This window comes from Syngnathoides biaculeatus, chromosome 12 (assembly GCF_019802595.1).
Source record: "Syngnathoides biaculeatus isolate LvHL_M chromosome 12, ASM1980259v1, whole genome shotgun sequence".
NCBI classification, from domain to species: Eukaryota; Metazoa; Chordata; class Actinopteri; order Syngnathiformes; family Syngnathidae; genus Syngnathoides; species Syngnathoides biaculeatus.
The window spans coordinates 11,202,812-11,215,479 of record NC_084651.1 but is presented as its reverse complement, the minus strand read 5'-3'; the positions used below and the strand labels follow the sequence as shown (position 1 = coordinate 11,215,479).

The window sequence follows — 12,668 nt, the reverse complement described above, 5'->3', positions numbered from 1 at the left end:
CCGACTTTGGCTGTCCCTCTAATGAGCTCATTTCTAATCCTATCCAACCTGTTCACACCAAGCGAGAACCTCAGCATCTTCATTTTAGCTACCTCCTGTTCTGCTTCCTGTGGTTTCCTCAGTGCCACCGTCTCAAATCTGTACATCATGGGCGGCCTCACCATTGTTTTATAAACTTTTCCAATCATCCTAGCGAAGACTTTTCTGTCACATAGAACACCAGATGTTTATTTATATAATTTCTCGCAAACATATGACATCAAATGCCAAATCTGCCAGACCAAGTGGGCAATCACATTTGATTTACATCACCCACATATTAATAAATTTTGGTTTTCACATTGCATTTAGTTTGAGACAAGAAAACGGGACCATATAATACTGCTGGACCCAGAGGTAAGTCACAGCAGTTGGGTAAGTCAACATTAGCATGAGTGTGAATTTATTGATTTATTTTAAGATTTCGAGACCTCAAGTATTTAAAGAATGCAGTCATGAGGACTCTCCTCAAATAATGAACAAGCACTAGTAGTGTTTTTTTGATTCCTGTGTAGCATATAATAATGAATAATTGTAACTTGTTTAAATAATCTATCAAATAAGGACACATCACATTTTATGATTCTCTTATAAGAGGCTGGGGTGGAACGATAAAGCGTTGGCCTCACAGTTCTGAGGACCCGGATTCGAACCAGACTCCGTGTGGAGTTTGCATGTTCTCCCCGTACCTCTGTGGGTTTTCTCTGGGCACTCCGGTATCCTCCCACATCTCCAAAACATGCACCTTTAATTGGACACTAAATTGCCCCTAGGTGTGATTGTGAGTGCGGCTGTTTGTCTTGATGTGCCCTGCGATTGGCTGGCAACGAGTTCAGGATGTACCCCGCCTCCTGCCCGTTGACAGCTAGGATAGGCTCCAGCACTCCCTGCGCCCCTTGTGAGGATAAGCGGCAAAGAAAATGGATGGATGGATATAGGAGACTGCGGGCAGACAAAATGACGTCTGTGGTGTAAATCACTGTCACTGCGAGAACTAAATCACCACGATAGCGTAAACCAACATTGTTTATTTTTGCTCATTCCTATTTGCCTTACAACACATTACATCCAATAGGAGATTGAGGGCAGTAAGAGGCAAAGTAGAGACTGTGGTGTATAAAAACTTGCAGGGCCCAGAGCCAAGAAACTGTCTCTCTTGATAGTTTCCGCACAGCGTAGTCACATTGGAAAAGGACAGCTTTGATGGGCACTGTGAAAGAGAACATGTTCTACAGCTCGATGTAGCTTTCACCAAAAAGGTCACGTATGATTCTTTTTGGCAGCTAGCATGAGAAGAAAGTCAGGTTAAAGCATGCAAACGAGCCAAAGCTGCCTCTTGCCATTTTTCCCACCGCCGCCTTGCCCGAGGATATATGACATGATGCCGCACGGAGCGCAACATTGGCAGCCCTGACTGACATTTCAGCCAATACCGGTCGAGGGTTTTCTTCACTGGCTTGTCAGCAGTGGTTTATCAATCACTACGTCTGCGTTAGCATCCGTCCGATCGATCCGTCGCTCGATGGCTCCGCTGTCCTTGTCTGCTTTATCATCATCATCCTCATCCTACCGGTGTGCTGACGCTTTGTTCCGGATGAATATTTCTATTGTTGTCGTCTGTGCAGTTTAGTAGAGGATTATGCGCGCGCTGCATACGTGATGTATGAAGCCGAGTTACACGTGCAAAGTGGTAGTCGTTAGCGTAACGGATTAGCCGTGATAGTCAGGTGGATGATAATTATCGTAACAAAAGAATGATTCATCGCCTCACCTCGTTAAAGAAAAAAGCAATAACAGCACCCTGAACTATACATACCATAAATCCAAGCACGTTGTTTTATGATAACTACTTAGCGGATTCAGTGAATGCCGTCATTATTATTATTATTATTACAGTTCTTCATTAATTAACCACCGGTCTAAGGCGATCTATTACATGAGCTGTATGGTCAGTTTGGTGAGGTATTAATCTAACATTATGGTTATTATTGCGGTTGTCGATTCCATTGGTTGTGATATTTTGCTTCTTGATGCTAATCATTTTGTATAGTCCTGCTCACCATTATTGGCACTCATGAAGTTTATGTACTGCAGGTGGAATATCTCCTGAAGAAAGTGAATCAGGTGAAACAACATTTTTCTACACAGAACCCGTTTGATACAAAAGAGCAAATGAGAAACAATGTTTTGTGGGCAAATTAAACAAAACTAGAGCTTTTTAGCAACTCACACGATCAGATTGCACAATAAAGGCTTTCAGGGAAAGAACATCCTGCCAAAAGTCAAGCATGGTGGAAGAGCCGTAACGCTGTGGGGCTGCTTTTCGACATCTAGTACTGGAGGCCTTGACTGCATTTCAGATATTACGAAGGAACAAAATGATCAATGAGGGAAGATTGGAGTGGGAGATCGAGAGGTGGATCGGCGCAGCATCTGCGGTGATGCGGACTTTGTATCGGTCTGTTGTGGGGAAGAGGGAGCTAAGTCGAAAGGCGAAGCTCTCATTTTACCAGTCGATTGGCCTTCCTACCCTTTCCTATGGGCACGAGCTGTGGGTCGTGACCGAAAGAACAAGCGGCCGAAATCAGTTTCCTCCGCAGGGTGTGCGGGCTCTCCCTTAGAGATAGGGTGAAAAGCTCGGTCATCCGGGAGGGGCTCAGTGTTGAGCTGCTGGTCCTCTGCATTGAGAGGAGCCAGATGAGGTGGCAGGGGCATCCGATTCGGATCCCTCCTGGACGCCTCCCTGGTGAGGTGTTGCGGGACACGCTGGAGAGACTGTCTCTTGGTTGGCCTGGGAATGCCTTGGGATCCCTCCAGAAGAGCTGGACGAAGTGGCCAGGCAAAGGGAAAGGCTTGCTTGAAGCTACTTCCCCTGCAACCTGAGCTGGAGAAGCAGTAGAAAATGGATGGATGGATGGATGGATGGATGGATGGATGGATGGATGGATGGAAAATGATCAAGGGGTCGAAATCAAAATGCCTTCCCAAGTGTAGAAAAACTCTGTTTGAGGTGAAGATCATGGGTCATCCAGCAAGACAATGCCCCAAATCCAAGAATGTGTCCAGGAATTGGCTGATGAGGACTCCAGGGTGTGTGCTTCCTCTTGTCCCAAAATCAGCTGGGGTACCCTTCAGCTCACTAGCACTATAATATATTGGTTAAAAAAACAAAACAAAAAAAAAATACATCAATGGACTTATTGGGCAGCACGGTGGATGAGTTGGAAGGCGTTGGCCTCACAGTTCTGAGCTCCCTGGTTTGATCCCGGACCCGCCTGTGTGGAGTTTGCATGTTCTCCCCGTGCCTGCGTGGGTTTCCTCCGGGCATCCCAGTTTCCTCCAACATCCCAAAAACATGCAACATTAATTGGAGACTAAATTGCCCTAAGGTGTGATTGTGAGTGCGGCTGTTTGTCTCCATGTGCCCTGTGATTGACTGGCAACCAGTTAAGGGTGTACCCCGCCTCGTGCCCGTTGACAGGTGGGATAGGCTCCAGTATTCCCCGCGACCCTCTTGAGGATAAGCAGCAAAGAAAATGGATGGATGGATGGACTTATTGTCCATTCAGTCATGTTGTACGAAGCAGGTTGGAGACACATTATTTAGTTTCTGCTCCATCGTATTTCTCGTTTCACATCAGTAGTTCAGTTCTCTGGTTGCATCACGAAACAATCTAAGGAAACCATGTAAATCAATATGACTAATAACTGTTTGCGATAAGTTTATAAATCACTGTCAATACAATATTGTGTTGGGATCTTATATAAGTAGCTTCCATACTGTCTCTGTTATGCTTTTTAATTAAGGTCTATAAGATTTGGGGCTCAAGACACTTGTTCTCATTAGTTTTGTTAACGGCAAGAAAATCTCATTTGACTACTTTTTACTGCATCGCTTGAACTTTGCACTGTTTCCGAGCTGCACATTAAAACAAAAAAGCTAGGGGAAAAAAAAAATTGAATAATGAAAGCACCAATGGGAAATGCGCAGCGAAAGCTGGCGAGCGCTCTCGCGCTTCAATCTCTGCGCTGTAGTTAATGCTGGATGGGACTCAGCGGCTGCTCGCTCCCCTGGCTGTGAATTTAACTGATTAAATCAGCCAGTGCACGCAGCGGCGGTGACATGAAAACAACAATTAATAAGGCTCCCCCCTGTGTCATGCGGCTCCCTTTAACCAAGCAGCTAATAACATAACCCACAGGATTGCAGCAGCGACGCGCGCACACACACACACACACACACACGTACGCATTTACAGGTGGCAAATGGGGAGCGGCCAACAAAATCAGGTTTGTCCAATGTGGTGCCAAACTACACGTTAACACCAATTACACTTGCAGATTAATTGCATGTTTTTGAGAAGTGCATGTCAAGTCACATACAGTACCTGCACTGTGCTGTCAAGTTCCAACGTGAGCTCCCAGTTCTGCCATGAAAAACTGCACTAAACTGACCCGAGAGGAGGGAAAAAAAAAAGTGTAATGCAATTTTTAGTCTAAAACTTGGGCATATTCCATTACTTTTTAGGTTCAATTCCATTTTAGCGTGCCTAAAATTACTTGTGAAGGTACTAATTATGATGTTATTTATTTTTTATTTTGGGTGGCACGGAGGAGCAGCTGGAAAGCGTTGGCCTCACAGTTCTGAGGTCCCAGGTTCAATCTCAGCCATCCCTGTGTGTAGTTTACATGTTCTCCCCGTGTCTGCGTGGATTTTCTCCGGGCACTCTGGTTTCCTCCCACATCCCCAAAACACGCAACATTGATTGGACTCTCTAAACTGCCCAGAGTTGTGATTGTGAGTGCGACTGTTGTCTTTCTCCATGTGCCCTGCGATTGGCTGGGCAACCAGTTCAGGGTGTACCCCACCTCCTGCCCGATAACAGCTGGGATAGGCTCCAGCACTCCTGCGACCCTCGTGAGGATAAGCAGCTAAGAAAATGGATGGATTCTTATTTTGTGACTTTGTTTTCCAAGCAGATGCTATTTGTAGCTCACTAGTTTCTGTTGGCTTTCCCAGCCCATCCTTACGCCAGAGTACAAAGGCTGTTGAGGGTCAAATGTCTGTTTGGGATTTGACAAAAGTTGAACCTCATGACTAATGTTCCCGCTAAGCTGCGGACCTGCACAATTGAGCACTCGTGGCGCAGACTCAGCGCACATAAAAACCGACCCAGCGCAGTGAACCACAGCCTGACTTTTTTTATTATTTTTTTTTTTTTTTTACACAGCAGCACGAGGTCTCTAACAAGCTGCTACTCAGCCACACCATGCCACACACTCTACTTCCTTGTTTACCTGACTCCCAACCCCAGCTCTTAAAGGGGTACACTCATAATTACAAACACAACCCACCACCGGTGTTTTAGTGAGAAACACAGTCTGGGTAACGTAGAGCAAAGACAAGTTAGACATGCTGCTTATGTTTACTCTTGATAATAATAGCAAAAAAAAAAAAGATTATGTTGCTTTAATTAATGTCGGAGTATGTGAATAATAATAAGAAAAAGTGGTGAAACTGGATGAGATTTTCTTTTTTTTTTTTTTTTTTTGAGTACAAAAGGTTTGGTCTGAAGCCAAAGTAGAAAGTACAGGATGAGATGGTCTATATTGTTAAAATTCCACATTGGCACAGCCTGATAGAGGATGAAAGCATAGACAATAGTGCACAAAAAGCTAATTCTGTATTTTAAAAACTGGAGATGTCGTAACATTAACCTTAAAACTGGTTGGTAGCATCATTCAGCTTTCAACATGCATTGCTAAAGATATTCTGCAAGCAGTAATTCAGTTTTACACCAAGAAAAACAGACGGAAATATCGTCGGTTAAAAATAAATAAATGAAATGAAGTTGGAAGCGACATTTCAAATTTACAGTTCATAGTTGGCTTGGTTTGGTTACCAATGTATTTTTTGTTTGTTGATTTTCATTGCAAGTTTGCAAAACCCAAATGCAAATGCTGTAATCTGAATCTTTTAATGAGGCATGTAACTTCAACGGATAACACCGATCTGACCACCGTGCATACATCTGATGTTGCTCACAGTAGTCAAAGGGGGCGCTCATGGTCTTAGTGTGTTTGCACGGACGCGTCAAAAATTTGAGGGAATGTTGCCCATGACTTATCAATACTGTAATAGAATCAGCAACTGGCAAATTCCACTCTTCGTTTAGTGCTTCAAAATTAAATTTTCCATGTCATTTGACCCTTTTCAACATGAAAGGGATGGTTGTTGTACTCATGCAGTCCTCGCAAGGTGCCGTATGGTTGATATTGTGATTTGTCCCTTCCCCCACAGCATCATATGGCGTAAATACATCATCTGCGTGCACATCCATCTTACTTGTGTGTGTTAGTCAGAAGCGATAAGAGCTTGTCAGGCAACAGCAATAGCGGCTATAGGCGCTGTCAGTTGCTGCTGTGTGTTTTTAAGTGTGTGTCTGTGTGCAAAAGTGTATCGACGCCTTTTGAAATGAGGCATCAGTCTGCCTCGCTCACAGTCGGCAGCGACTTGCTGATTTGTTCATTTCCGTGTGGGATAGTAGCTTTTTTTTTTTTTGTACTTCAATGTTGCAGCCAATTTGTCTGCTGGGTGTGTGTGGTGAAGTCTGTTCAAAATACAACCAAAAGCAGTTGAAGAGAAATATTCAAAATATTTGACTTTTTTTTTTCATCTACCATTCAAAGTATGCTCACATATTTATGTCAGTACTTGAAATCCCAACATGGGCCAAATACCATATGTCCCCTATCAGTTTTAACATAGTTTTAAATTTGTGACAATTCATGATAATTTACTGTTCTAAAATTGATGTCCATCCACCCATTTTACGTTCCGCTTATCCTCACTAGGGTTGCGGGCATTCTGGAGACCATCCCGGCTATTTTGGGCGCCAGCCAATGACTGAAAGTTGATGTTAAATGCAAAATATTTTATTCCGTATAGGTCAGCCTGGCCAGAGGTGGCAGTGTTGCTCATTTTGTTCTCACAATGAATTGTGGATTTCCGTTTCTGATTAGTACCAAAATTTTATTCTTTACACAGGCTCTCGTTGAAATGTTTACTCTGTTATTTTGTAACAGCAATCTTACTTTCATTTGCGCTGCATAAACTCTTTAAAAATAGTCATTGGATTTATAAAACTGTGCCCAAATATTTGTTCTTGAAAAATTTTTGAAAATTTAAATTTTACTGTGAAAATTTGAAGATACAATCTGTTGGGAGTGTTGTTTTTATTGGAAGTTTTCATCAGTGGTTCCCAACGTGAGGTGCAAAATAACACTCCAGATGGTGGAAAACCTTTTTTATTTCCTTCTTTTTGCCCCTGTTCATGATAAATGTAAAGTTTTCTTCTTCAAATTAGACATACTACTTTTGGCCTGGGGTTGCAAGAACATATTAAAAGTTGATTGGAAATTATACAGTACAATTATTAACTTAATAACATAAATACTCTTTTGGAATTGTTAAGTCAATTCATTTACGTCAGCATTTTCACAGTCCCGAGTGGACACCGCAGCATTTTTTTTTTTTTATTCTGGCTTTGCCAATGTGTTGCTTTCTTTTTCCACGATGAATGTTGCCCTCTGTAGTGCTTCCTGCCTTCCATTTGCAGATTATCCCGATAAAAGTCCTCCTATTGACGCGAGTCCGAATTGGTTAACGCCGCATGTGTTTAGACGTCGCTGTGCCTTTGCGTGAGCTGTCAGAGAACATAGATGCGCTTTTGTAAAGCGGAAGCTCCGACGGCTGCAGTTATCGACGTCCTTGATGAATAAAAATGCCATTAGGAATGCTCTTTGGATTGGAAAATCTATTGAGAGGTTTCGTGCCTTCGTTTGATTTAAATGCCGATAAAGTCACCTCGGACGCGGTGTTGAAGCACCGGACAGGACACGCCGCCATTGTGCGCCTTTTACAGCTTGAACTTTGCACGGTCCTAATATTACTCCTGACACCACCCTTCATCATTTTTATGATAAGGCTGTGAATGTGTTAGTGCGTGCGGGCAGGGGTTGGCCAGGTCAAAGGGAAACGCGCACTGTCTCTTTAAGGTTTTTAAGCCTCTGAAGAGAAAAGTTTGCCTTCCATGCGCGGTGGCGAGCGAGCAAGCGTGTTCCGCTTCCTGTGTGAAAATGATGGATGACAAGTTAAATTTGTGTCTGGGGAGTGAAGGTGAACTGTGACAGAGTGATTTGTCTTGGGAATGGAGGGTTGGGGTCAGGCGAAACTGGGCGCCTCAAGGCACAAGACATTGACAAATTCATCCTGCCCGCCGCATTTCTGAAGCCTTTTGTTTTGAATCCTGGCTACTCACAAGTGACCCCCATCCCTCATCCTGCCAGCCTCTGAAGGATGCCTCGCCATGCCAGGGGGAGCTCAGCGCCACTAATTCTTGTCATTCACCCCCCTCTGCACTGACAGGCCCGGACATAAACTCTTTCAGCATGTGAAATATTTATCTCTGACCGTAACCCGTCTTTTTCCTCCGGCCTTATCGTTGCAGGACCCTGGCAGGCCTCAAAACGTTCACTGAGCTGGAAGAGCTGGTCGTCGACAACAATCTGCTTGGGAATGACCTCCGGTTGCCCAGGTTACCTAACCTGCACACCTTAACGCTCAATAAGAACAAAATATCCTTTCAAGCAAAAAAACGCGCTCTTCCTTAATGGCGCTTTACAAAAACGCAGGCTTCCTCATCATCGGGGCTCTGTTTTTGTTGTCTCGAGGAAACGCTTTTAATGGCTTTGCGGGGCACGTTTGGATGGAGGAGCCCGACTGAGGAGCTGTTTCTGAGCCACAGGGACCTCTAGTGGAGTTGGATTTCAAGTCAACATAAAGCGCTATTAAAGACAATAGTAATGGCCTTTTTTCATGTTAATAACGAATTATAATTATTTGTATTATATGTAAACTTCCCGTAAAATGACATTCTGCTGCAGATACATGATTTGTGCTTCTGTCTTTGTACAATCAGGCTGGTTTTACACAGCACCTCCCAATTTTAATTTAGCGCCCGTAAATATGATATTTTATTTCCTTCTATGAGCTTGTAGAGTGCTTCACATATTTATTAGACAACCCCTCCCAGCTACGTGTCATAGAAACCATCTGGCAATATGATTTGCTTTAATGTAGACTTTTCATAAATTTCAGTTTACAATGTGGAATATTAAATTGAATTCACTTCTTGTATACCAAAAATTTTGAGAAATAACGGTGCTTTATTGTTATTTCTATTTTTAATAATGATTTGGAAATACACAAATACTACTAATATTCAACATAAAAATATCATTTCTATGTTGAATATTAGTGGTATTTGTCATTTAAGCCCCTACCTTCTTGTGTATCAACCAATACCGAAACATAAAAACTGATTTATGTTTTGAGGGCACTTGTGGCATAAGCCAACCATTGAGTGCGAATCAACTACGTTTGTGAAGTACTGTAATTTCAAGTAATCCATTTCAGCTCGCTCCGTTTAAATTGCACACATACAGAACAAAACTTGGTCTGGGAGCAACAACACAATAATTCACGATAATTACACTGTACTGTATGCAGGGAACGCCAAGGGTGGGTGGCAACACGTCAAACGCCACCCAGATTGTACACCAGTGCTGCCAGTTAAATACATTACTGTGTTGTTTGTCATATTTGAATACATTCCATGGGTTCTCGCATGCATGAAAACTCAATCTGGTGCTGCATTGGGTTGCTTTTTCCACTTTTATAGATTCAAAATCAAACATCAGATGCCCTCATTGGTTTATTCATTTATCCATCTATGCATTTTCTGTACCACTTATCCTCACTGGGGTCGCGGGCGTGCTGGAGTCTATCCCAGCTATCTTTGGGAGAAAGGCGGGGTACACCCTGTACTGGTCGCCAGCCAATCGCAGGGCACAGATAAACAAGACGGGACCAGGATATGAACCCTGGTCCTCGGTCCTTTATTTAATTATTTGACAGATACATTTCCAATAGCCTTATTATAATGATAACTATGATCATTTTGATCTATCATTGTGATGGGCTTTTTTTTTTTTTTTTTTTTTTAATCTTAATACAACCGAGCGATGTAGCGTTTATGTTTCTGCCTTCGGTATGTGAGACCATCCATCCATTTTATATACTGCTTCCATTAAAAAAAACACACACACATATTTTTTGCCTAGGTGGCTGTGGTGTAATTGTACCCTGAGTTTCCATGGCAAAGGAGAATTCAGCCACCCCAAAGCCGAGGCGTCGACACACTACAAGGCTGTTAATGATCAACTCAAAAACGTGTTAAATTCCCTTCTCGGTTTCTGAACCGGTTGGGCAGCGTGTCCTGTTTTCACTCGGCTTCCTGAGACCCCGTCGGAGGCTCACCCTCTCACACACATTAACACGCACGTGCACGCACTTCCAGAGTCAACATTAAAATGTAGGGCGTCTGGAACCGTGCACCGACTTGGGTTGTGAAGTGGCGGGCACATGCTAATAGGCCAATTATGTACATCCTGTCGTGGCGCTCTGCCATTTTATAGCTCGAGCGCAGTATTAGCGCCGTTGTATTTTGACACTTTTGGGGCTCAATTTTCCAAGTGAATGTATTAGTGATGAATGTGCCTGCTTTAGGGTCTGTTTGTTTTGTTTTTTTCCACGATTGGCAAAAAGTTTTCCACTGCACAGATCCGGGAAGCACGGACTGTTTGAACCGCAGGGCATCCATCATGTTGTCACTATTCTGCAGTCGGCCACCTAGGAAATGAAAAGAGATGAAGAGAAAAGCAGACAAATTGTGTCACTCCTGCACGCCAAAGCCCGCACCTTAAATTGGCCCAGTGTCGCACAAAGCCGGTGACTAGCTCCTTTGAGCACCTCCGTAAGCGTGACAGCGACGTGTTCTCGGGCCGACCGCGCAGCGCCGTGGGTAGGAAATGCTAATGTAATTAACAGCGCTAGGTCCTTGACATCCGCCCTTTTGACACCTGACTGATATTGAAGCCCTGCTGGAGCACTTGGCTGACGTGACCCCGTCGTTGGAGTACCTCAGCTTGCTGGGCAATGAGGCCTGCCCCAACCAGCTGGTCAGCCCGGATAAAGACGAGGACGACTATCAGCGATACAGGTCAGTCCTCCCACTCCATTTGAACCGCTGACTCTGTATATTTGTATACGCCTTTATTTTCTAGCAGCAATACTGTCATCCTCTTACCTCAAAACTCGAGAATGAAAATTCTGTAGAAATTGCTGGTGAGTGCTGGAGGACTGACACTCAAATGAAATTCTGTGGAATGCGAATTGGTTGTTTAGGAATTTTTTGGGGGGAGGGGAGGATATTCTTGGAGGATCCCAAATAGTAGCCTGTAAGGACTAAAACATTTTGATATTGGAATGTGTTACGTGTGACTTTAGACTAACATCCCCTTTGTTCAAACCAGCAAAATGCAACGAGGCAGTTGTATTGCCTTTCTGACAAGTTAATAGTACACACATCATCACAATTACACAAACATGATAAAATGGCGAACACAAAATAGGCGTTCAAGAACAGAGTAGTTGAGCCACAACGGCGAATAGTCACCACTGTTGAACGAGTGTTCCCAAACAAGCAAGTGTTCATCCCACCGGGTATTCCAAGTTAGCGAAATTTTCAGCTGGTCCAAAGACGAAAGGTGGCAGGCGTCTGTGTAGTTAGCGTTCCAAGCAGCGTAGTTTCCCAGACCAGAGGTGAGGTCGTAACAAGAAGCCTCGTTGTCTGTCTTTCTCGTCCTTATGTAGGTAATCCTTGAAACATTTCAGAGTTCGCGTCACACGGACCCAAGAGCACGAGAGGAAACCGTGTCACATCATAAGGACTTAAAAGTATGAAAGGAAACAGTCACAAAGATCTGCATCTTAACAACTTAAAAGCATAAAAGGAAAATTAAGAGAACAAATAATAAAAATACACACACACATAACAAATGGTTTGCGTAATGTAAAGCACACGCTCTATATGTAAAGTATCCCTTTTTATTTGGACATTTTGTCATTGAAAATGCAAAATTGAAATATTTTGGGATTTGGGGAATGTGGAAAAGAATTCCCAGCATTTCCTCAAAGAAGTTGGAATGATTTGAGTTGGTTGGCTTTAATTTCAAAAATGTCTCCATTCTTTTCACTGGGATTTTTTGTTTATGGAAAATGTGGGTTTGTGGGAAAAGTATAAATTGTTTGAATTGGTTGAGATTGAGTAATATGTGACTTTTATAAGGAAAAAAAAAATTGGCAGTATGATGAAAAAAACTTGGTTTGGAGAATTACACAACTAACCCTTCTTCACACAGAGTTTCAGTGTTGATGGTGTAGCTTACCGCTAATTTTGTTGCATCCATTTGAAGTTACTGTAAAAGTCCAAAGCCATTTACATGTTTTAATAATGTAACGTAATAATTAGCAAACATTTGCAAAATAAATGTGTTGGTGGTATACGAGCCAAGACGGAACCTGTTAACATGGCATAACGTGACAAAACAACAGACGAGAAGCACGCACAAATAGCATTTCTTCTTTCAACATTTATCCGCATGAATTGTCTCGATTTCTTGCTTCCATTTGAAGTTAGCCAGATGCGGGAAACTGACATTTGTTA

General features: G+C 43.0%; 1 protein-coding gene and 1 long non-coding RNA gene across 6 annotated transcripts in view; one reads left to right on the top strand and one right to left on the bottom strand.

The window, feature by feature from the left end:
• lrmda (leucine rich melanocyte differentiation associated) overlaps positions 1-12,668 on the top strand; it is a 286,581-nt gene that overhangs the window by 174,954 nt on the left and 98,959 nt on the right. For all 5 annotated transcript variants that reach the window (XM_061836953.1, XM_061836950.1, XM_061836954.1 and 2 more), the window contains 2 exons: positions 8,550-8,676; positions 11,023-11,162. In XM_061836953.1, coding sequence (XP_061692937.1) covers positions 8,550-8,676; positions 11,023-11,162 — 267 coding nt within the window. The remainder of the gene's footprint in view (positions 1-8,549; positions 8,677-11,022; positions 11,163-12,668) is intronic.
• LOC133509679 (uncharacterized) lies at positions 7,332-11,029 on the bottom strand. The gene is made up of 2 exons (XR_009797414.1): positions 10,862-11,029; positions 7,332-10,792 (listed from the first exon to the last, which is right to left on the bottom strand). It is a non-coding gene; the product is annotated as an uncharacterized LOC133509679 (long non-coding RNA).